General features: G+C 44.1%; 1 protein-coding gene across 1 annotated transcript in view; it reads left to right on the top strand.

The window, feature by feature from the left end:
• ralyl (RALY RNA binding protein like) overlaps nt 1-26910 on the top strand; it is a gene marked incomplete at its 5' end in the record, with an annotated part of 216092 nt that overhangs the window by 124472 nt on the left and 64710 nt on the right. The window contains one exon of the mRNA XM_084325567.1: nt 22032-22107. Within this exon, the coding sequence (XP_084181693.1) occupies nt 22032-22107 (76 nt within the window). The remainder of the gene's footprint in view (nt 1-22031; nt 22108-26910) is intronic.

The raw sequence follows: 26910 nt of genomic DNA, 5'->3' as shown, positions 1-26910 counted from the left end.
AAATATACAGTACTGTTACCCCTAGATCCTGACAGAGTATATACATATGATGAGGAGGGGACTGTACATTAGGAGGGGGTGGGTGGGTGGGAGAGAAATATACATACGGTGGGGAGGGAATATATACATGCGGTGGGGAGTAGAGGAGATGGTGGGGGTTTTGGGCATTTATGGTGGCCAGTTTCGAATTGCTTATCAATGACTTGTTTGCAGTCAACATTGTTGAAACTAGGGATGTCCCGATCACATTTTTTTGCTCCTGATCCGATCCCGATCATGTGATTTTGAGTATCTACCGATACCGATCTTTCCCGATCCGATCAAAAAAATAAATAAAAATATATCCCAATTTCTCACATTACATTCACCCTGAATGTTGACGTTATCCAGGTGAAAAGTTAACTTCATTCAGGCGAGGCATTGCAATCCTTGACATAAATCATTTGATGTATAATTAAATCAAAGGAAATGCGTTTGTTTTGGCAAAATTATTCTGCTCTGTGTGACAATAAATAAATGAATGATGATATGCAATTTAAAACCAAAACTAAGGCCTCAGTATGAGTTTAAGACGTGAACATGGTCATGTTTGTTAAAGGGGACATGCACTGCTATTCCTAGCACTATTTGGGCAACTTTACACAATTCCTGTTAGTCTATTGAAGACATCTGTAAGGTTTTTTTCAAAAAATGCATTGTTTTATATTTCTAATCAAGTACTCAAAACCATCATTTTCCAGCTTCAAGATTTCAGGCTGTTATGGCCCCGCCCATAAGCACTTTGAGTGACAGTCAGCCCACACAGTCTGCGACTGGTAGACAGAGAGAGAGAGAGAGAGAGATAGGGGGGGTGGGAGAGAGAGAGAGAGAGGGGGGGGTGGGAGAGAGAGAGAGAGAGAGCTTCTTCCAGAGCGAAACCCGACACCTCTGCACACACTCCGGAGGGAGAGAGAGAGACAGAGAGAGAGGGAGGGGGGGGGACCCGCCGCGCGGCAGCTTGTGGGCCTCCCTTCCTCCCCTCTCCCGTGTGCCGCGCAGCAGGTCCCCCCCGCGTCTATATTAATCCCAGCCGAAGAGTGCGTCGCGTTTCTCTGATTGGCCATGTGACCGCGGCAGTGCGAGAGAGCGGCAGTGCGGAAATAGGCTGCATCCTCTACGTCAAGTAAGACAGACAGGCATTCTCTGCGACAAACCCTAACCTTAACCAACTCCGAAATAATGCCTAACCTTAACCCTAACCTTAACCAACTCCGAAAGAATGCCTAACCTTAACCCTAACCTTAACTTAACCCTAACCTTAACCAACTCCGAAATAATGCCTAACCTTAACCCTAACCTTAACTTAACCCTAACCTTAACCAACTCCGAAATAATGCCTAACCTTAACCCTAACCTTAACTTAACCCTAACCTTAACCAACTCCGAAAGAATGCCTAAACTTAACCGGCGAAAGAATGCACGTTTATAGCGAGAGATGATAAACGGCGGCGTACCAGTTGAGCTAGGCCTTCAAATCAAGATGGCCTAATTTACTGGAGGAGGAAAGGGGCTGAGCTGAATCAGAGCAATCCGCCAATATGGTATTTAGACACTAAAACACATTGATACGAACTCCTATTACTATAATACAATGCTAGAGACTGAAAAATGACATTTATAGTACATGTCCCCTTTAAAAAATAAATAAAAAATATATATATAATTTTTTTTGCCAATCCCGATCTTCTGGAAATCACGTGATCGGCCCCGATCACGTGATCGGATCGGGACATCCCTAGTTGAAACGGATTGTTTTTTTTTTCGCGTTTTACTGTAATACACAAAACACGTTGTAATTTTTCGGCCTATTTATGAATCGTTTTCAAATAAACGCTAGATTATTGATAGTATATGTGTACTTATGCATGCTAGAGAAGCGCGCTGAAAAATCGATTATCTTATTTCCTGATCAGCACACACACACATATGGGACACCCTGAGATATAGGTGAAAAGAGCTCAGATTATCCCAAGACTGGTAAAATAGCCTCAGATCGGGGCGACAGTGGCTCAGGAGGTAGAGCAGTCGTCTGGCAATCCGGAGGTTCCCGGTTCGATTCCCGCTCCTCCTGGGCAGCGTGTCAATGTGTCCTTGAGCAAGACACTTAACCCTTTTGCTCCCGATGAGCAGGTTGGTACCTTGCATGGTTGCCTCCGCCGTCGGTGTGTGAATGTGTGAGTGAATGGGTAAAAATGTGAGTAACAAATTGTAAAGCGCTTTGGATAAAAGCGCTATATAAAAAAAAAAGCAGCCAAGCAGCCAGATCAGATGTTCTCCAAAAAGATTATTCCAATTCCTGATCGCCATTCCAAATATCGATCACGTTTATTGATCCAACGCTGGGTACTGGAAATACCGATTTCACGCTGTTCTGAGGGTGGGCAGTGACTGGGATCGTCTCCGGTTACATGCCTGACAAGTAAAATGTGGAATCCGGACTATTTTTTTCCCATCCATTTCATTCAGTCCAATCAAATGGGGTGCAATACCATCCGGAGAGACGATAGGGGGCGGTATTTTCCCTGTTCGAGCTCAGACAGATCCCCACTGGTAACGTGAGGCTAGATTGATGAAAAATGAATGTAAATCGATCATTAAAAAAATTAAGATTAAAAAACGAGATTTCTCGTCGCTTGGCACTCAAAGTGTTAATGTTTGTGCCAGATTGTTTTTTTTTTATTATATATACTGTATATATATATATATATATATATATATATATATATATATAATGTTTTATTGATTAATATAATCTTCGCATCATGAATGAATGGATTCATCAAGACAGACAATGGCTGTTTATAGTTATCAGTTCCAGTCCTTCTTAACCAGCAGGGCCCGTTGGACTTGGGACCAGATGTTGACTGAGACTGAGAGCATCTTACTGTGGTACTGTGGTGCCGTGGTGAAGTGTGGCTGCCTTATCCAGGGGACACTGGCTGGTTTGAACATAAGCCTTTTGTTGAGCTCGTGAAGCCTAGTCTGTAGGGGGAGTATGTTTATGACCAGGAAAAGGCATCGGAGGGATTGACTGTTTGTTAGCTCTGTGGTACAAGAGTGATGGATTATGGCATGACATGGCATACAGGAAGAATGAGTATTTATGGATCAATCCTTTCCGTCTTGTCTGCTCACACACTAATACAGAAATGTTTTGCTGACTCGTCCGTGATACACTCTCTCTCTATCTCCTTCTGTTACTCTCGCTCTTTCTGACCCTGTTGTTAGGTGGCTGTCAGCTTCCCTCTGAAGCCTCGGGCCATAAGCTGGTTCCCCTTCTGCTATTTTTCAAGTGAGCCTTGTTTGTGTGTGTCCGTGTGTGCGTGGATCTGTATGGATGGGGTGTCTGACCTCTCCATGACTGAGAGAAGTGCCCGTTCCAGTTGTCAGACTGTGTGTGAGAGACAGACCGACATACAGACCGACTTTTGGATAAAAGCGTCAACTAAATTACTAAATTTAAAACATAGAGAGACACTACTTGGAGACAATAGAAAGAGATATACACAGAGGTAGTCAAATAGAGAGAGAGATAAACTGACTTATACAGAGGGGATAGAGAGAGGAAGACCGATACTCTGAGTAAAAAGAGACAGAGATCGAAAGAGAGACGTATACAGCGAGTTAGATGCAGAGAGATACTGATACTAGGTAGCATAGGCGGAGTTTGAACTTGACGCCCGGGGGTGCGACTGCTTGGCGAACGATACCCGCGGGCACGCGCGATTTTTTTGACCTTTATTTTATTATTTTAGCGCCCTAACCCCTAATTTAGCGCCCTAACCCCTAATTTAGCGCCCTAACCCCTAATTTTTTATTTTATTTAGGTAGTACAGCAGCACACACACACACTCACACACACAGCACTACGGGGGATCATTTTTAACTGACTTGAAAAATGGAGGCTCTAATTATTATTATTCATAGAGACTCTCGAGCAATAATAATTATTACAGCCTCCATTTTTCGTGGACGAAAAATATACCAGACTATAGATATCAATTTTCCCGAAATAACGCTACCTGCCTCGACAAAATCTGTGCATTGGTTATCCAGATACATTAATTATCATCTCAGAATAAGTGGCTTTGTACAAGCGTTACTATCGCGCGGGGCATTCTGCTGCTGCTGCGAATGGTGGTGCTTGGCCGCACGTTAACCCTTTCACTGCCACACTACAGAAGGTTCGCCTTATAATGTGACATGATTACTACTATAAAATGAATGTATTGTAAAACAAAACATAATAGAATTCAGATTTGTTTCTCACAATTATTATAATTTTATTAAAATAAAAATAATCTTGATTTTTTTTTTTTTTTTTTTAAGCAATTTCACCCCCTGCACCCCCATAAACTCCGCCCATGCTAGGTAGACAATAAATCTTAACTATAAAGGAAGGAATCTGTCTGTCTGTGTACATGTGTGTCTGTCTGTCCTTCGCATTTCTAGAGAACTGTTAATCCGATCAGTTTCATGCTCGGTGGGTGTATTGCTGAAGACTAGGGCTGAGCGATTAATCGATTTTAAATAGAAATCAGGATTTGAAATTATGCGATTAGCAAATCGCAAAGCCTGCGATTTGGGATACGTTATACAGTGAGTCTGATTCAAGGTTTTCTTGCGTGCCAGTCATGCTCACCAATCGGAAGTATCCCAAGGTAGCTACGTATATGCCCAACAACAACAGCATGTGAAACTCGTGTGTGTGAAGACGTTATAGCAGCACGGTAAAAACTAACAGTTAGCTGATAACGCTAACTAAGCTAAGCTAGCTAACCCTGCTCACAGACACCGAAAACAGCGTCGGAAGGGGGGGGGGGGGGGGGGGGGCTGAGCCTGCCTCGTCTCGCCCTGTCTCTAATGTAGTAGCAAAACGTTACACTATAAAATGAACTGGATAGTTGATGATAATAAACATTTAACTTCATTAGCTTCTGGCGGTGAAAGAAACATCGGATTAACCCAAGATTCGTAACATAAAGTCCTTACCTCACATCTGATGTAGTGCAAAAAGATTAATCCAATTCCTGATCGCCATTCCAAATATTGATCGCGTTTATTGATCCAACGATGTCCAAAACACATAATCCACGCTGCTCCGAGTGTCCCCAGTCCATCTGTTATAACGATACTGCATGCCCGAGAAGTAAAACCTGGACCGGACTTCTTAGATCGATGCACAGCCCCAGCCAGAGGGATTCCAATGATGTGCAATACCATCCGGGAGACGTTAGGTGGTGGTATTTGCCCTTTGCGAGCTCAGACCCATTCCCAATCATAACATCAGGCTGGATTGATGAAAAATTTATGGATATAGCTAATAAAAGAAATATCGATTAAAACCCTATATATTCTCGGGTCTTGGCGCCCAGCGCATGGCGAGTTAACCCGAGATATCTCGGGGTTGGCCTGGAATGTGTTAACATGGAGAAGTTTAGACTTCAGAGAGAGGGAGGAAAGTACTGAAAAAAGGTACAGTTGGTTGCCGGTATCGATACCCAGGTAAAAATATCATTTTCGAGGCTCCTTGTCCCGAGCAAACCCACTGCGTAGGCCAGATGCAAGCCGCATTTTACAATAAACCTCCGTTGGGCTGCTTTAAAAATGTTTATAAAAAATGCGCAAATTTAATCCCAATCGCAATATCTGTCAGAAAAAGGGCAATTACATATTTCCCCCAAATCGTGCAGCCCTACTGAAGACCCAGGGGGGTCTGGTGTCGAATTTGGCCAGACGGTGGTGCTATAGTGCTTGTCTGTCCTTCACCTTTCTCGAGAACCATTCATCCGATCAACTTTAGGCATATCTCGAGTGATCCAATTGACTTCACACTTGGCGGGTGTATTGCTTAGGACCCAAGGGAGTGCAGTGTCGAATACTCTGCCATTTGGCCAGATGATGGCACTATAACAACAAACCACTCTAAACAGGCACGTTGCTCCGAACGGGCACGACAGGGGGCGCTTTTTTCCACAGTGATCGCCGGCGCCCCTCGGCTATACTCGGGTAGGCTCGGGTGATGCAATAATTTTTCAGATCGCTAAAAAAAAAAGAAAAAAAATTCAGAGAAATCTCGTGAGTGGCATTCAACCACCTATAAAAAAAAACCGAGAAATCTCGTGAGTGGCACGGAAAGTGTTAACACATTCCCTGCCACTGGTTATATCCATCAATATAGCCAGTCTGCCACCACTCTAAGCCTATGGAGATGTTCACCTTCTTTGCAGGGCTATAACTTTTTAAATTGTATTGCTAAATTGACATTACTATGGCCCATTCAACATCGATTATCTATCGTTCAGGATGTAGGAACGTTATACTTTTTCATCCATAGATTCATACAAAAATACCTTCTAGAATATAAATATGTTTTTATCTTTTTCTGCAGTAATTCATAGAACGTGAGTTATAGGCATAACCGTATATAGATTATCAATTGCTGTTTATTCCCGATACACGCTATATAAAAAAATTCAACTGTATATGATCCTATACGTTATGCGTCATCATGCGCGGATGAAAGGGGGGGGGGGTCGTTTATAATTCCGTGATCGTCAGTAAATGCTTTATGTAGTATGGGTGATATATTGATCAGATCGGTTTGCAGTGAAATGAATAAACAATTCGGCTGAAAATAGCGTCCTCTTACCATGCGTCAATGAGACTGGCGGTGAAAGATCCCAGGTATAGGACGTCGATCGCCTAGGTCCATTTCCGGTTTGTATGTCGCAATAAACGCCGAAATCATATCGGTTATTAAGTTTATAAAGCGATCCATTATGTACATAGTGTCTGTCGGGAGCCTTGCGACAATATCTGACGGCCGGATGAATTTAATCGACGCACAGCAGCCATATCCTGTTTACCAGTGTAACTCGCCCGACCATCCACCAGGCGGCGGTATTGAGCCGTCGTTGTATTGAGCCGTAGGGTCCAGCTGCAGCGCCGGAGGTGTATATATGAATTATGAATGCCATGGCGATTAAATATTAAATAATTAAATATTGATCTCAATATCGCTGTACAGCGTGGTCTGGCGGTCAAAGCATGGCGGGCAATAACGTTTTTAAAGCGTTTCCGGCAGTGGATGTGTTAACACTTTGGGTGCCGGGACACGTCTTCTCACGTCTTTGCTGGCCATGCTAAAGTTGCCGGGGGACGCTGTACAGCGTCCTTATATCAATATTTCAAAAATCTGCGATCGGATTCATAATGTCCCTCCGCTGGCCCGAGATCCACCAGCAGGACCCACTGAGCTCTCTGGCGGTTCAGGAGCGCCATCTGGTGGCCGATCGGCGCAACCGCTTAACAGGAAGCGCAGTAGAGGTTTTGCTAGACGTCCGTATTGCTTCCGGCCACTCGGTACATGTCCCGTGACTCTAGCTCGTCACACTACATAGCGATCGATTGCCAATAACTCGATAAACAACATGATTTGGACGTATATACCATTATACAAGCTGGAGATGGACCGGGTAATAATATATCCCATAATGATACAATTTCTACTCGACGATGATCGCCCAACGGCGCGCGGAGACTGGGGTGAGTTTCAGCGTGTAACGTTACCGTCTTCGATAATAACTGATATTATCAACATTTGACCCACATTAGATGATTGGTATAACGCTGCCCACGGAATTATAAACGCCCCCTCGCCCATCCGGTCAACATCAGATGACGTGTAGTAACTTCTAGAAGTACGTCTAGTTGGAATTTTTTATATCGCGCTGATTGCCATCAAACTGTATTTCATCATCAATATAATGCATTTGGGGCTATATATCACGTTCTGGAGAAAGCTGCAGAAAGAGATGAAAACATACTTATACATTAGACCATACTTTACTATGAATATGTGAATGAAAAAGTTTAACGTTGCTACACAATGAACAATACATATAGGACTTTGAATGGGCCCTAATAATGGCAATGTAGCAATAGAATTTAAAAAGTTATAGCCCTGCAAAGAAGGGGACTTTCTCCATAGACAAATAGCGCTGGCAATCTATGGTATATCATTAATTTAACCTTAGGCAACCAAAGTGTTAACAATGGGGACAGTGTGTATTGAGCCAATAACAGTGTGTGTTGAGCCGTACTGTATTGTACCCATTCTGCAATCTGTTAATAAAACTTTCAATCAATCATGTCCATATTGACTACGTACCATTGCTTTGACCTTTTTTTTTTGTCAAGCATTTTCTTTATATATATCATGTTCAAATGTTATATATATATATATCATCGATAATGACACCCAATCACATCGTTATTATTATTTATTATTATTATTATTTATTTATTATTATTATTATTATTATTATTATTATTTACATCATTATCATCAATAACGTACAACATACACAATAAATAGATTACAACAATATTTCAACAATAACAATAATCATTCAACACCAAGCTGTGTGTTGGGTCAATATGAAACTATTATGTACACACTACACAGGAATAATAACAATCAATTCAATTGTACAGCATGGATATATGCAATACTCAACTACATCCCTACTCAGGGAGGGAGGGGGAGGGGAGATGGTGAGAGGGAAGAGGGAGTGTCCTGACTTTCTTCTCACTAAATCAGGTGCTGTTATCTGTAGGCAAAAGAAACGTACATTAGATCAATCATGACAAAAATGGACTTGGATCTAATGTTTCATTGAGGCCATGTGGTTCATAGAGGTCACAGTGAAAATCCAACATGCTTTTAGTTTTGTGGACTACTAGACCCCCCCCCCCCCATTAATTATGAAGAACCCTCTACCCAATGAATCCCAATGTCTATCCCAAATGTATTTTAAATAATATTGTGATGTTAGAGTTGTGTTTTATATATATTGTGTCAGATATCATCCCCCGTTCCATGGCTACGTTGAGGAAGGGAGATACTACTGCTACGGGCAGAGGAGAGTCAATTAGGGAGCTTATTAGGACTGATAGAACACACCTGTGCACCACGTGATCACCCACATCCCACACACACACACCAGGCAGACACACATAACATAAAACCCTAGGAAAGACAGAGTAATGTTGAGTGGAGGAAGGAGCAGAGTGCAGAGAGAGAGAGATAGTGATATACGGAGTTTGTGAGGTGAGAGGTAGTTGTAAGGAGAGGAGAAAGCGAGAAGGTGTTCGTGGTACTGGTCCCTAGACTGGCTGAGAAACCCCCTTGTGAAACTGCCCCTGGACCGGAAGACAAACCCTGAGTATTGAACATTCCCTTTTTTGTACGAGAGCCTGATACGTGTTTTGACCCTGGACTGTTATCCGACTATTCTAATTGCCCATCGGACTATTGTTGCTTCTATTCAATAAATATATTTTATTTATTGAAATTGTGCTTGTGTGGACAGTTGAATTTGTTTGTTTTGAACCGTGTCGAGCCTGAACACCACCAGGCTTGTCACAATATATTTATACAACGGCATGCAAATTTCTCGATTCTGATTGGCTGAAACAGTCATTTTACACGTGTTTATTCTTCACAATTCCACGCTGCTGGCCCAGGACCCGCCCACAACCGAATCACATCACATCACTCCGCCGGATCACAAGATGCCGGACAATAATTTAACAAATGGATATGTTGATAACGACTAAACGACTAAATATCAAGCGATTCTGTCACAGCGAATGTCTTAGTCCTTTAAACAATGTTGGATGATGTAATTGATGGGTCTTGAATCATTGTGTAACAAAAGAAAAATCGCGGATTGATTGATTGATTAATTTGCAATTTTCTTTTCAATTTTTTTTCCTTCTCTCTGACTGCAGCCCTCACTCTCACACTGTCCGACGCTGGCTCAGTCTCCACCCACCCCAAGCACACACACACACACACACACACACACACACGCACACACACACACACACTCCTGTCTGCAACGCGGGGGATAGTCAGACTGAGAGAGAGCTGGGTGCTGCGCTGTTCTAAGTGAGCATGGCCTATTGAGTTGATTGATTGATTGATTGCTAATTTTATTACTGTACGCTTGGTTTCCAACTGGTTAAGTTTAGGCCCTCTACAGTAGGTTTAAAAAAATAAATAAAAAAATAGGGCGAAGAAAACCTTTTTTTCCTATAGGGCAAAGAAAACTTTTTAATTTGTTTTACCTACTTCCTATAGAAGCATCTAAGAATGAAGTTCTATAGAAAGTAGGTCTGCATCCCCTTAACAATTGTGTGTATTGAGCCGTACTGTATTGTACCCATTCTGCATCTGGTAATACAATTTTCAATCAATCAATCAATCAATCATTCCAATAACCACTAACTTCATAATTAAAAACTAAAGAAAAGTTGGATGTGTTAGTTGGTTGGATGTCTTAGTTGAAAGGCAGTTGGATGTGTTAGTTGGTTCGATGTCTTAGTTGAAAGGCAGTTGGATGTGTTAGTTGGTTGGATGCCTTAGTTGAAAGGCAGTTGGATGCAATAACACACAGTTGGATGTGTTAGTTGGTTGGATGCACTTCAAGCTGCTTCCACATGGAGGCAACTTCTCTCAATCATTCCAATAACACACAGTTGGATGTGTTAGTTGGTTGGATGCACTTCAAGCTGCTTCCACATGGAGGCAACTTGTCTTTTTTGTAGTTGTGGGAACTACTTTTTCTGGCGGATGGTTTTTTCAATAAATCTTCGATTAATGTGTGTTTATTGTATAGCAATAAGGTTGGATGAATGTGGCAGTTGTATAAAAGCATTACACCACTTGCAGTCGTGATTTGTGAACAATAAACCATGCCTAGGGGGGTCTAACGACCCTCGGCTGCGCCTCGGGCCTAACGACCACCCCTAGGCATGGTTTATTGTTCACAAACCACTCCTGCGCGTGATGTAATGCTTAAATATATTTACGAGTAGCAAACCTTCAACCAAGGTGTGTGAACTGGAAACGACTAGTAAGGGAGAAGAATTCAGCAACTCTCTAAAATGAATGTTCTTTATTCATATAATTAAGTGTAAGACCATTCATTTATTTGAATGACATGAATACAGAACATTGGTTTTAGAACATCCATCGGCCTCCCAAGAGTTGCTGAATTATTCTCCCTTACATATTTTAAGGAAATAAGTTATTCAGCTGGAAAAAAACGGACTAATTGACAAACATCAACCAATTGACTAGGCAGACCTAGTCTCTCGGTCCCTTTTCAATGACCGTAGTTCTTCTCAAACAACCTAAGGATGTCACTGTGGCCACCTGGCCGTGTGTCTGTAGTCATGACTTATTCAGAAGCCTCCACTGTCTGGCGGTGGACAGGAAGGAGGAAGCCATGCAGAAGATTTCGTTGCAGTGCAGGTGTCAAATGAGAGAGGCTCCACAGGTGACGCTCGGCATAGATACGTCTCGTAATGAGGTTCCTCTGGGGAGGGAGGGAGGGAGGGAGGGAGAGAGGGGGAGAGAGAGAGGAACAATGCTACTTCTTAAGAAGAGAGAGAAAAAAAAGAAGGAAGGAGGGCAATAAAGAGAGAGGAAGTGAAGTTGAAGAATGGGGCGAGGCCAACTGAGGGACAGGAGGCGTGAGCGAGGGAGTCGCAGCGAGACAAGGGATGCGAGTTAACAAATGAGTCCAATAAACCGTGGGGGGCGAAGGTTCTCCTCTGGGGAGTCACGGGTCACCCTGTTTCCCTGTCTGAGAGAACACATCTCTGGCTAAAACAAATACCCTGCCTGTCTCTCCCTTTGTCCAATGAATCTTCATATTTCAGCTCAAGAATACAGTAACATGGCCATCGTGAATTCATCCAGACCCGGCTTCTCTCTGTTTTTCTCGTATCTCGGCGACCTTGTGTTCTTCCACAGTGTTGATGCAAGTCAGCGCGGTAATGGTTTAAGTCCCTGCGCTGATGCGTCATTAGTTGGATTTGTAATGCCGGTGTTGCACAACACCGGCAAGGCAGACGATGACAGAATATTGAATCTCTGTCTCTGGGCGAAGAAGTTAGAACACTCATTGCGGATGCTGCCAGTGATGGAGGGGCGAAAAGCCTGCCTGAATGGAAAGCATGAATTTCTCCTGCAGCCGAAAGTCAATGTGTGTGTATGTCTCTCTCTCTCTCTCTCTCTCTCTCTCTCTCTCTCTCTCTCTCTCTCTCTCTCTCTCTCTCTTCTCTCTTCTCTCTTCTCTCTTCTCTCTTCTCTCTCTCTCTCTCTCCTTTCTGTGTTTTCAGTGCTGGTTTAGCACCATGCACCCTGTCACACTCTTTCTCCCAAGATATAGAATAGGAGATTAACTTATTATTATTATATTATATAATATTTGCGTAAATAAGAATTTGTGAACTTTGATGTTTGCCCATTCAAAATGCATTGTGTGTACAAGCTGCAGGCTCGACTCCTCTCTCTGCCTCAGCACCATGGAAGGCACCGATCCGCTGCATCAGCACCTCAAAGAGCTCTGTTCCGTGTAACGGCGAATAAACCACACAATCCTACCGCTCTCTTACACCTGTCACTGAAAAGTGTGATGCTAATAACAACTGAATCCTTGCACCGACTAACTCTGTTTTTACTTTTTTAAGATTATTTTGTTATCGATTCATCTGTCGATTTCTTTATCGATTAGTCGATTCATCTAAACTATAAAATGTACCAGAAAAATCAACAACAATTTATTCTATTTGCAATTTAATATTTCTAAATGTTTTACACAAAAAAAGGTTCTCGGTTCGATTTCTGCTCCTCCTGGCAGCATCTCGAAGTGTCCTTGAGCAAGACACTTAACCCCTAACTGCTCCCGATGAGCAGGCTGGCACCTTGCATGGTTGCCTCCTCCACCCGGTTTAACATTTGAGAGAGAGAGAGAGAGAGAGAGAGAGAGAGAGAGAGAGAGAGAGAGAGAGAGAGAGAGAGAGAGAGAGAGAGAGAGAGAGAGAGAGAGAGAGAGAGAGAGAGAGAGAGAGAGAGAGAGAGAGAGAGAGAGAGAGAGAGAGAGAGAGAGAGAGAGAGAGAGAGAGAGAGAAGAGAGAGAGAGAGAGAGAGAGAGAGAGAGAGAGAGAGAGAGACCTGGGGTGGTTGGACCTGGGGTGATACAGACCTTCATGTCTGTGGTACAGGTGAAAATCCCCTCTGGCAATATGAGGTGACCCCTCTGGCAAAAACTACCAGCCAGAGCAGACCTGGGCATTGTACGGCCCGCGGGATGATTCTGACCGGCCCACGGAAGATTACATGATAAAAAAAAAAAAAAATGTTTCTTTTTTTTTTACTTTTTTCTTTTCATGTCAACGTTCACACGCACAATATACGCTTAGGAGACATGCTCAAGAAGATGTTGGTTCTCTTTGGATCCACCTACATATGTGAACAGACATTCTCAGTCATGACATTTACCAAGTCCAGGTACAGATCCTCTCTCACTGATGAACATCTGGCAGCTGTGCTTCGCATCTCCACCTCAGACATGCAACCCGACTTTGATGGACTTGTTAAAGCTCAACAGAGACTGGATTTCTCACACTGAATGAAACAAAAAAGAACTGAAGAACACTAAAATGTGGAAATATAACAAGTGAAATGGGACACTTGATATATTTTTTTCTTAAATGTTTAATATAGGCATGTAAAGTAAAAAAGGCTACAAAACGGGGACACTTTTCTTTACACAGTTCAGTGACATGTCTTGTTTATTTTTGCTATAAGATGATGTGATGTCTTTAGAAAGCTAAGAAAATCCTTGTTTCAATAGAAACAATAGAAACTCATTATTAATGTTTCACATTTAGTTTATCATTTTGGAAATAAATTCTATTTGAATAAATGATATTTTTGAAAGCTAACCTCACCTTTTAATTGCCAAATAATAACATACACTCTTACCAGGGGTCAAAACAATGCCATTTACTGCTTTTTATATAGAAATAAAATGGATATTATGCATAATTGAGTTTGGAATTTTGGCCCGGCCCCCCAACATATTTTCAGTTGCTCATTCGGCCCCCCGGGAAAAATAATTGCCCACCCCTGAGCCAGAGAGATCTATTACTGGCCAAAATTATAAATAGCTTTTTAGTATATCTCCATGAATTATTATATGTGTTGTGTGTTATCTCTCCACTCCACTCTATGGTAGTGCTTGTGCCAGCATAGGAGTTACATTTACAATAAGAAATAATTATATAGGCTTTAAATATATACCGGTATACATATTTAAATCAATATCTTCCTTTTGAATAATAGGCTCATGAATCAGGATAGTTAACACTATGGGTGCCATGGGTTAAATTCATTATATACCATAGGTTGCCGGCTCTATTTGTCTATGGAGAAGTACCCCTTCTTTGCAGGGCTATAACTTTTTAAATTCTATTGCTACATTGCCATTATTAGGGCCCATTCAAAGTCCTATATGTATTGTTCATTGTGTAGCAACGTTAAACTTTTTCATTCACATATTCATAGTAAAGTATGGTCTAATGTATAAGTATGTTTTCATCTCTTTCTGCAGCTTTCTCCAGAACGTGATATATAGCCCCAAATGCATTATATTGATGATGAAATACAGTTTGATGGCAATCGGGGCGATATAAAAAATGTCAATTGGACGTACTTCTAGAATGATCTACGTATGATCTGATGATGACCGGATGGGCGGGGGATCGTTTATAATTCCGTGGGCAGCGTTATATCATTCATCTAGTGTGGGTGATATGTTCATCATAACAGTTTATATGGAATACGATCAAAAATAACGCTGAATCTTACCGTATCCTCCTCGCGCCGTTGGGCGATGAGCGTGGAACAGTCATTTACCTATTATGGTATGTAGAAATATCGGGTCCATTTCCAGCTTGTATAATAGTATATATGTCCAAATCATGTTGTTTATCGAGTTATTGGCAATCGATCGCTATGTATTGTGTCGAGATCGAGTCCCGGGAGCCAAACAGAGTGCCCGGAAGTAATATGGCCGACCAGCACAACCTCCATAGCACTTCCTGTTTGGCGATTGCGCCGATCGGCCACCAGATGGCGCTCCTGAACCGCCAGAGAGCTCAGTGGGTCCTCCTGGTGGATCTCAGGCCAGCGGAGGGGAAATATGAATCCGATCGCAGATTTTAGAAATATTGATATAAGGACGCTGTACAGCGTCCTCCGGCAACTTGAGCATGGCCGGGAATGACGCTGTAAAGCGTTTGTAAAAAAAAAAAAAAAGAGTAGCCTATAGTAAATGTATACACACAAGAGAGAGGGAGAATAGCTTATAGCATAGACTTAATGAGTTTACAATATTTTTGCTAATGAAGTGAAATATTTATTATCATCAACTATCCAGTTAGTTTTAATAGTATAATGCTACTTCAAATCATTGCACGTACAGAAGGAGAGAGAGACGGGCTCAGCCCCCCCCCCCCCCCCCCTTTCCTCACTATTGGAACTCTTTCCAGGGTTAGCTTAGTTAGCGTTAGCAGCTAATGTTAGTTAAGGTTTTTACCGCAACATAGGCATACAGGAATGGCGAGGATGTAAATCAGGGGTAGGCAACCCTAGGCACGCGTGCCTGCATAGGCACGCAGGGGCATTTTCATAGGCACAGAGGGCAGCACTAAAAAAAATATATATATATTATATTTTTTATTTTAATTTTTAATTTTTGCTTTGAAATATTATAGTGAAATATTTTGCACTGTTGTCGCATTTATCTTGTTGAAATCCTCCCACGGGTTCTTTTTACTACCACATATTTAATTGAGACCCTTTATTTGTTTATTATTTCAATTTAGCTGGAAATACATTGCTACATCATTCAGTAACATTTGCAGAGCCTTATAACAAAAACATTATTACGGTCACCATTGTGACCAGTGGGATTAATCAACAAATTGTATTATTTATTTTTCTATTTCATTGAACATTGCACATGTTAAAAGCAATTTTTTTACTAAAAATGTGAGTATTACCAAGTCAACTTGTGTTCTTAAAACAATGACAATAAACATAGTTTTATTAGGTTGAAATAATGTGGTTGTGTACTTATTTTTCTGTTAACATATTATGGATTGAAAACTGAAAACCTTAATGCACAGTAACTGAACTCAATAATTGTAAGTTCTGCTAACTTATTATTATTTATTTTTTTACAGTGTAGTCTTGCGATCAATCAAAACTTATTTACACGATATACCTCACATTCACCCTCCATTCACATCCTGGTGTTCTCCTGGTGTTCTCCATTAGGCCTGTAGGTGGAGCTATGACAGCACACGTACAGTACACACACCGATGGTGTGTGATGTGTCCAAAAATGAATGGGCAAATGTGAGTGAAATGGTCGCATTGTATGCAGCTGTTTGTCTGCATTGCATTCCCCCCCCCCCCCCAACTCAGATTTAGTAATAACAATAACAATAATGATGTAATAATGTAAAAATTATCATTAAAAATACCTGATTATGAGAAAGAAAAATTACGATGCATGGAATATTGTTGAGGCACACTAGTTACAACTATATTTCAAACAGGCACTCCATGTCAAAAAGGTTGCTGACCCCTGATGTAAATCATGTTAGACGCATTGGACCCGTTGCTCCTCTGGGCTGTAACATGCAGGGCTGAAGAGCTGTCATAGTTTCTCAAATTTAAGGTGGGGGGTGTCAGGCTCAGCCCCTCCCTTCCAGCTGGAGTTGATGTGAAACACAGAAGTTATCAAATGCGAGCAAAATGCGCACTGTCGAGTCCTGGCTCTAGGCATAATCACTAATAGTGGTTTAAGAGAAGTTATTTATATATTGAATGTGATTCATTGCACACTAGTTAGATTACACGTTGCGCATATTATGACTTTGAACATCTGCCATACAAGTAACGGCATACAGTACAAGTAACAACAATACGATGCGTCGATCATGAATATGCGAATCGATATGGTCGACGAATCGCTGCAGCCGTAATTTTGTAAAGTCAATCTAAGTCTCTTGGGAGTGTGGATATGATACATCACCAGAACATACTTCACCTCTACTGTGTCTTTAAGAATGTACACAAAACTTACCATCTTCATTTTGAAAACACTGATCCTTGTGAGTTATAATGGTTCTTCATCTGAGGTATTGCAGAATGGGCTCCTCTCTCAACCCCCATTATGTATTCTTCCTTAGCCTCCCTGTCATACAGTAGATTACCTACCCTTCAATGTGGTCAAACTGTGGTATTGGCCGTTTGTCGCTCCAGTGGACAGTTTGCTGTCTGACTCTGGCTTAGCCCTGACAGCTGAGCTGATGTTGATGTTGGTTCCGTGGAATCCGCTCCTCCACTTGCGTTTTAATGTGAATCGTAGCGGCTTAATGACATATTCTACGAATAATACATCTATTTGAATGGTTATGTGTGTGTGTATCTGTAAAGTCAACACTACCAGTTAATCCTTGCATGCTTTCCAAACTTGACACACACACACTTTGCTGTGCAGCTTTCCGAAATAAACACGGCTCTGTTTTAGCGTGTCTAACTGGGTGGTATACAAACAGCCGAGGGCTTAATCTAATTTCTTCTAAGAGCGAGCACGGGGAGAAGGTGGTGGGGAAGCACCAGCAACTTATTCCTCACCCGTTGCTACGCCTATCCCGGGGGTTTGAGCTCGTTCCCGCGTGGCTGAGGCCAAGGCTGACGCATACATTATTTAGGCTAACTCTTGTTTGGATTTGACAGGCTAGGGTAAGCAGAGAGGCTACATGAGCAAACAACACTTCAGAGAGAAGAGGCATCCTCCAGCCGTCGCTTTGCAAAGCACCGTGACGTGATCAAGTGCAGAACAACGGGCTATAGGTTTCTGCGGAGGAATTGGGATCGGTTGGGTTTTTGTACAAGGGAATTTGGCTTGACGCTTGGTTACACAAAGAAGACAAAAAAGGGAAAATGCATGAATTATTAAATGTTAAACGATTAAATAATTTTTTTTTTATATTAAACAAGTAGAAGTATATACAAGGACGTATTGGAGGTATTGTGTAAAGAGTAAATGTTCAAAAGTAGAATCTGAGAAGTGTCGTTGTTGACAATGAATACAACATACAGTAGTATTTACGAAGAAAATCTTAGCTATAATTTGCACATGAGGAGGCGGTGATGCAAGCGTTGTATGCAGAATGTATACATTACAGAGGTGGAAGAGTTGCAGTTTTCGGGCAATAAGGGCTGATGTTTGGTGGAGGGCCAGGAGATCTTCAGTGCAGCTGTTAACCCTTTCACTGTTGCACTACCAAAACAGTTAACCCTTTCACTGCGACAATACACAGAAGGTTAACCCTTTCACTGCCACAGGACAGCCGGTTAACCCTTTCACTGCCACACGACAGAAGGTTAACCCTTTACAATCACCGTCGGTTGTGTGATAGTAAAGGGTTAACCATCTGTCGTGTGGCAGTGGAAGGGTTAATGAGGGCCACGGCTCTCATTTTGAACATCACAGTCCACAGTTGTGTTCCTGAGGGGAGAGTTCGGAATATGTGGTGGTCAGGATGTGAGGGGTCGGCGATGATCTTGGCACAAGGGTTATAGAGGTTGTAAGGGACCAAGCAGCCAGAGAAGGAGGACACAGTTGTTTAGGCAAAAATAAGGGTTTTATTTACCCATGAAAATAAAGCAAAACAATAAGGGTCTTGTTTACCCATACAAAATACATAATTTACAAACATAACATAAGTGGTCCAAATAATAAAAGGCAGGAGTAAAAACAGACCTGAACAGAACAGAAGACAATGACAACTAAGAACTCAAAACTATATATAGGCCCTGGCCAGATACATTAATCTAAGTGGGCTAATTGATAATTAATATTTTACTAAATAATATCTTACACTTCTAATTAATCTAATAAACAATAAACACACAACACACAACACAACTACCAAACTGCACAACTAATAATCTTAATTAATAAGGAAATACATATAAGGAAACTAAATTACAATACAATAAACCCCCCCGACATCTCCCGCGACATGGTTTGTTCCACCACCCCCATCCGGCCATTTAGGACCGATCAGTCGCAGCTGCTCTGTTTGCCCAGAGTGGGGATGGCTGGCTGCAGAGTTGGAGAAAACAAACAATGAACAACATGCATGCAAGTCAAATAATAAAGAATGGATATGATATCAGTACGCAAGTCTGTGTCGTGTGTCATTATGTGAAATAGAAATTGTGTACATGTATCATGAACGTAAACGTGTACAAACTAGGGATGCCCCGATCACGTTTTTTGCCACCGATACCGATCACCGATCGTCGTGAGCCATATCGGCCGATACCGATCCGATACCGATCGTTTTTGATTAAAAGAAATTAAAATTTATTTTATATCATTTTTTTTTTTTTTTTTTTTATATATTTATTATACAGTATAATTAGACTTGTACTTGTATTATCTGCGAGACATCACCACCACGCAACAAGCTCCACTGTCTGTGTACTCTAGTAGCCTCCAGCTACAGCCAGGATTCTCCGGAGCTGCAGCTGGACCTATACTCGAGTAGCCTCGAGCTACGGCCAGGATTCTCCGGCGCTGCACCTGGACCCTATTGGTATAACGTTACTTAACTGTGCTCAGCAAGCCCTCAGCTCGAATACGCATCGAATCAGTGTTATAAGACATTGATATCAGGAGCTATCTGTAGCTACTGCTAGCCGGATATATAACGTTAATACAACGCCTCAGTGAATTATTTAGTTCAATGGGACATTTCGTTTTTAACAGTGAACTAACTTGCGCTAACATGAGCTAACAGCTAACAGCTAACAGGTATCATACCTACCTACTATACTTGCTAGAGCGTTTGTTGATGTCAGGAGCTATCGGTAGCTGGCCGGCTAGATACCGTTCGGTTAGACCAGTGCTTCTCAAACTTTTTCTGTCAGGCCCCCCTTTGGCGGACCAAAATATTTTGGGCCCCCCCCCCCCTCGCCCCAACAAAATAGTCATGAAATGGGCCATGTTTAAATTTATTGAAATAACACCAATATCGTGACCTTTCAAATTGGCCCTATATTTTGTTTTCAGAGCTGTCATGGATGAAAAGCCAGCTTCACACAGATACTGTATGTGGTGCTGAATGGTATCAACACCTTAACTGCTGCATCATGAGATACTTGGTGGGCCATGAGATGAGATACTTGGTACTCAGCACCACACTCTGAAACTAGATCAGATGAGATTTCAAAGAGTTCTTCCAAGAGTTTGGATGGAGATGTGTCAGGAAGCTTTGTCTCAATGTTGTCTGTAAAGTTTTTTTTTATCCAGAGTAACTTGGTGATCATTTTCTGTGTTTTATTAAATAATGATTTTCAGATTTTGAGAAATGGTATTTTCATGGAGAACAGTGCAGCTGCAACAGATAGCATTTTAGTGATAATTTTATGTAATCCAAAAAAAAAATTAAAATTTTTTTTTTTTATTTTTATTTTTTTTTATAAAACTCAAGGCCCCCCCTGTCATGCCCCCCACTTTGAGAAACACTGGGTTAGACAATGCCTCATCATGTATTAAACTAAAAGTGAATAGTTTACTGGGTCATTTTGTAACGGTAGCTAAGCTAACGTTAGCTCAGGGAGACGCCGACACGCCGTCCTCCCGTGTCTCACTAGACTAGACCCGTGTTTACATGCGTGCAGGAGGGGCAGGACTCGAGAGCAGACGCCGCACCACCGGTGTCTGAGACAGAACTCAGCGACAGCAAGTGAGATCGGGTTTGACGATCGGTGAAAATAAAACATTATCACCGATCACCGATCGCATATTTATACTGAATATCGGCCGATAACGATCGGTGGCCGATCGATCGGGGCATCCCTAGTACAAACATTAACTAACTAAACAAACAATACGGTTAACATGTGCGGGTGCGGTGCACAGACGTATCCGTCACAGAGGTCCTCGAGGTTAGGCAGGTTACAGTCAATGTTGCACTCTGCTGACCAGATGATGTGTCTCAGTGCTGGCTGACCCAAATCAGTTATTATTTGTTATTAAATAAATGGGGGGGTGCTCTTCCTGAAGTCCATTATCAACTCCACCGTCTTCTGAGCGTTTAGCTCCACGTTGTTCGGGTCACACCAGGACCACCAGCTGCTCAACCTCCTGTCTGTACTCGGACTCATCGTTGCCGGATGCAAGTACGATCACCGAGTTTTACAGATGGATCCTTGGGGGAGGTGCAGTCGTTGGTGTAGAGGGAGTAGAGCAGGGGAGAGAGCATACAGCCCTGTGGAGCTCCAGTGCTGAGAGTCCGATCCACCGGCGGATCAGGTCGAGCACGGTCGGTCGGTAAAGCTTGGGCTGTAGCAGCTTTGGGATGATGGTATTGAACACCAAACTAGTCCTTGAATAGTACCTCTGACGAAGGTGCCCGGTCTGTCCAGGTGCTGTTGGATAAAGTGTAGGCCTGTGTTAACCGTGTCGCCAGTTAGCCCTGTAGGCGAACTTGCAGGGGAGTGCGTGATGGCCTTGGGATGAGCAGGCATGGTCCGCTTTCCATATTACAGTCAGGATGACAAATAGCTGCAGCTTTCTCAGCACTCTTTATTCTTACACCACCACCAACCTGATTACAAAGTACTTAGTAGCTTACTTTCTGTGTTCAGAGTACAAAAACTCTTAATCCTGAACCATGTTTTCCTTTTAAGTGTTAATAAAAAATGTAAAAAGACCCCTTTTGCTTTTAATTTGTAGAGCACTCAAGTGTTACATTAGGTTATTGATTGTGTGGAGGCTGCATTGTTCTCGATGCATACCGACTGAATTGCTTAAAGACTCTGTATGCAGTAGGCGATTTCTAAGTGTGTGTGTGTGTGTGTGTGTGTGTGTGTGTGTGTGTGTGTGTGTGTGTGTGTGTGTGTGTGTGTGTGTGTGTGTGTGTGTGTGTGTGTGTGTGTGTGTGTGTGTGTGTGTGTGTGTGTGTGTGTGTGTGTGTGTGTGTGTGTGTGTGTGTGTGTGTGTGTGTGTGTGTGTGTGTGTGTGTGTTTGTGTTTCCAGACATAAATATGGCAGGCGAACCCAAGCCCTACAGGCCCAAGGCAGGATCCAAACGACCACTCTCGGCTGTGTACAGGTAAGGTCGCTTTCACATATAGTTTTGGTGGACTCGGTGCGGTTCTGGGGGTGAAGTTGCAACATTGTTGCATTCTTCATTTGGTTCGCCTGCGTTCACATAGAGAAATCTGTCAGCGCACCGAGACCTTCTGAACAATGTCACGCGGTCGAAAAGGGCGCTTGTCTATTGGACAGTGGAAATGTGTGTGTGGCTGCAAGCCGTGTGTGCGCGCGCGCGTGTGTGTGGACTGTCTGCGAGCCCTCAGATCAGCGGAGCGAGTTTTGACATGGCATTGATCCATTGTTCTATTGAAGCACATTACCACCATCCTCTCGCTAAACAACTTGTAGACCAATAATAATATAATAATAATAATAATAATAATAATAGTATTGACGTGGCATTGATCCATTATTAATGCCGTGCGCCTCGGTAGTAATAATAATAAGCCGCGTTTTTCTTCCTTCTTCCCAAGATGCACAGTTAGATATATAGATATATAGATAGATAGATAGATAGATAGATAGATAGATAGATAGATAGATAGATAGATAGATAGATAGATAGATAGATAGATAGATAGATAGATAGATAGATAGATAGATAGATAGATAGATAGATAGAGAGATTAGATGCAGTGTGCTTGTTTTGCAGTGAGTGCTGCAAGCAGTGGTAATAATAATCACTTCCTATATTTGGTCCGCTGAAGCCGAACCGAGACCTACGTTTTCAGGCGGACTAGAGTTCGCCTGCTTGGTCCGCGGACCGAGTTCGACGCGCATTCACACAGACCCAAAAAACCGGACTATCGAATTCTGGTCCGAAAGTCCGGACCAAACAGCCCCTGTGTGAAAGCGACCTAAGATTGGTGTCTTTACAAGCTGCTAGTACAGAGGCCTTGTCATTAATAAAAAAAAAAAATCAAACTAAAACTTAATTAACAGACCTCCTGTCCAAGCTGATGTAAATGTACAAAAACAAGATGGAGAGATCTATGTTATGTTTATTTTTTATTTTATTTTTATTTTCTGTTTTTCTCCCCTCCCAATGTTAGTCGTTATGCCAATTCCCAATCCCCTTCCTGGTCGCTGCGCACTCTACCCCCTACCGTCGATCTGGGATGGCGGAGACTATCACATGCTTCCTCCTGTGAGGTTTTGCCCGCTGCTCACCACCTTTTCTCTGTTTCTTTAAAGCCTACTGTTAGAAATTCCCTTCTCACTCACTCTCTCTAGCCCCCACCCTCTCGTTCTTTACTCTCGTTTACTCTCAGTGGCCACACCTGGACTATTATCAATTACCTCTCGCACCTGTGGTGGCAGGCTAATTAGTTCCCCTGTGGGCTTTAAATACCAGGGCTCTTCCCCTCGTTTCGGCGTGGGGTCGTGTTGTATTCATGCTGAGTCATATTCTCTAACATCTAGACTCTTTCGGGAGATCCTCTGGTCTACCAATGCTGTAAGATGGATCTCTCCAGCCTTGAGATGTTTGCTCCAGCCTTCGTCTGCTGTCGCCGTTGCCTGGAGGGAGACATTGTACTGCGCTCTCTAATTCTCTACGGGAGGTATTCCAGTGTTCCACTCCAGACCAGCGCGCCAGATGCGCTCAAGCCTTCGCCACCTGCCGCCGTTTGCCTGGAGGGAGACACTGTACTGCGCTCTCTAATCCTCTACGGGAGGTATTCCAGTGTTCCACTTCAGACCTTCGAGCTTGGCACGCTCCTCCGTACCAGCGCTCAGACGCGCATCTTCCAGACCTTCGAGCTTGGCACGCTCCTCCGTACCAGCGCACTGACGCGCATCTTCCAGACCTTCGAGCTTGGCACGCTCCTCCGTACCAGCGCACAGACGCGCATCTTCCAGACCTTCGAGCTTGGCACGCTCCTCCGTACCAGCGCACTGACGCGCATCTTCCAGACCTTCGAGCTTGGCACGCTCCTCCGTACCAGCGCACAGACGCGCATCTTCCAGACCTTCGAGCTTGGCACGCTCTCCAGACCTCAGCGCGCCGACGCGCATCTTCCAGACCTTCGTGCTTGGCACACTCCTCCTCGCAGACGCACCCCGAGGCGTCTCTCGGTTCCGACGCGCACACCAAGGTGTGGCGCGCACTCTGTTCCTCGGCTCCGACAGCGGCTACCCGGTGGACGACATCCTCGCCACCGCCACTGTTCCGACGCGCACACCAAGGTGTGGCGCGCACTCTGTTCCTCGGCTCCGACAGCGGCTACCCGGTGGACGACATCCTCGCCACCGCCACTGTTCCGACGCGCACACCAAGGTGTGGCGCGCACTCTGTTCCTCGGCTCCGACAGCGGCTACCCGGTGGACGACATCCTCGCCACCGCCACTGTTCCGACGCGCACACCAAGGTGTGGCGCGCACTCTGTTCCTCGGCTCCGACAGCGGCTACCCGGTGGACGACATCCTCGCCACCGCCGTTGTTCCAGCACTCTGTTCCTCGGCTCCGACAGCGGCTACCCGGTGGACGACGCCCTCGCCACCGCCGCTGTTCCAGCGCTCTGTTCCTCGGCTCGGACAGCCAGCCACCCGGAGGCGATGCCCTCGCCCCGTTGCTGTCCCTGTACCATTACGCATACGCCTGGGTGAGTTTTGATTGTGATGTCACTCACCCAGCGTAGTGCCCTTGCCCCCGTTCCCGCTGCTGTCCCTGTACCTTTACGCATACGCCTGGGTGAGTTTTGATTGTGATGTCACTCACTCAGCGTAATGCTTTTTGCCCCCGTTCCCGCTGCTGTCCCTGTACCTTTACGCATACGCCTGGGTGAGTTTTGATTGTGATGTCACTCACTCAGCGTAATGCTTTTTGCCCCCGTTCCCGCTGCTGTCCCTGTACCTTTACGCATACGCCTGGGTGAGTTTTGATTGTGATGTCACTCACTCAGCGTAATGCCCCTTGCCCTCGTCCCGCTGCTGTTCCCCAGCGTATTGCCTCCTTTAGTTCTCACTTAGTTATTAGTTTGGACATTTCATCTCCCACTCTGTTTTGTTCTCTCGTGGATATTATTTTGGACATTTCATCTCCCACTGTGTGTTTGTTCACACGAAGATAGTATTTACTTTGTTACTTTGTTTTTGGACTGTTCTGCATCTGCTCTGTTTGTTCCCTTTGAATATTAACCCTCTCCTCTGTTCTGCAGAGCGGCCCAGATGTTTTCCCACCAGTCCCCAGTTCCTCCCTGTCCCCAGCCCGCCTCCGCGGTTCTCTGTCCCCAGTTCCTCCCTGTTCCCCAGCCCGCCTCCGCGGGCCTCAGTCCCTAGTCCTCTATCCCTAGTTCTCCTAGTCCCTAGTCCTCTATCCCTAGTTCTCCTTGTCCCTTGTTTACCTAGTCTCTAGTTCCTCTGTCCCAAGGCGTTCCCTTAACCTTCCCTTAGGCGTTCCCTTACCTTCCCATAGTGTTCCCTTTTCCTGCCCGCCTCTTAAAGGCACCTTTCCTTCCCCTCATATTATATTCCTGTATTTGTGATTCTCCCTTAAAGGGACAGTGCCCTTTTCCCTGTTTTTCCCTGTTGTTCAATAAATATCTGTTTCTTGGCAAACCATCATACCTGTCTTGTGTTGTGCGATTGGGGTCGGTTACAAACCATAACAGTACGACCCCACCAAGTCTACGACCCCAGCCAGCACAGACTGTGTATGTTGAGTTTGCCTTTTTTTTCTTGTCCCCTCTAGCTCCCCTGTTAGCCCTGTTAGCTTCCCTGTTAGCCCAGTTTAGCTTCCTTGTTAGTCCTGTTTAGCTCCCTTGTTAGCCTGTTACTCCCCTGTTTAGCCCAGTTTAGCTTCCCTGTTTAGCTTGTTAGTCTCCCCGGTTAGCTCCCCTGTTTGCTTCCCGTTTTGCCCTGTTTGACCCCCCTGTAGCTAGCCATGCCCTGGCGGCTAACCCAGTCCCTCAGCAGAGCCCCTGTCTGCTAGTCTTGCCCCGGCTGCTAGCACAGCCTCTATGTTTATGCAGCCCTTGCTGCTGGCATGGGCCCTGTAGCTAGCCATGCCCTGGCAGCTAACCCAGTTTCCCTCTGCATGGCCCCGGTCTGCTAGCTTGGCCCCGGCTGTTAGCACAGCCTCTATGTTAATGCAGCCTTGCAGCTGGCATAGGCCCTGTAGCTAGCCAGGCCCAAGCAGCTAACCCGGTCCCTCTGCATGGCCTCCACTTTTTTGTGTAGTTTCTCCCACTGCTAGGACTGCCCTTCAGCTAGCAAGGTCAGTATTCCCACAGCTAGGACTGTCCTTCCAGCTAGCTTGTTCTCTCATGCTGGTCCAGCCCTGTCTGCCAGCCTAGCTCCGGCAGCTAGCGCAGCCTCTATGTGGATGTAGCAGTACAGCTAGCATAGGCCCTGTAGCTATCAGTGCCTTGGCAGCTACCCTTTCCCTCTGCTAGCCTAGCTCGGCAGCTAGCGCAGCCTCTATGTTGATGTAGCAGTACAGCTAGCATAGGCCCTGTAGCTATCAGTGCCCTGGCAGCTACCCTTTCCCTCTGCTAGCCTGGCTCCGGCAGCTTGCGCAGCCTCTATGTTGATGTAGCAGTACAGCTAGCATAGGCCCTGTAGCTATCAGTGCCCTGGCAGCAACCTTCCCTCTGCTAGCCCTTTCCCGGTGCTACCATGGTTACCCCTTTGCTACCCTGCTTGCCCCTCAGTTCCTCTAGACCAGTTGCTCTAGACCAGTTCTCTAGACCCAGTTCCTCTAGACCAGTTCCTCTAGACCAGTTCTCTAGACCAGTTCTCTAAACCAGTTCTCTAAACCAGTTCTCTAGACCAGTTCTCTAGCCCAGTTCTCTAGACCAGTTCTCTAGACCAGTTCTCT

This window comes from Notolepis coatsorum (assembly GCF_963971535.1).
Source record: "Notolepis coatsorum genome assembly, chromosome: 12".
NCBI lineage: Eukaryota > Metazoa > Chordata > Actinopteri > Aulopiformes > Paralepididae > Notolepis > Notolepis coatsorum.
This window is presented reverse-complemented; position numbering and strand designations above follow the sequence as displayed.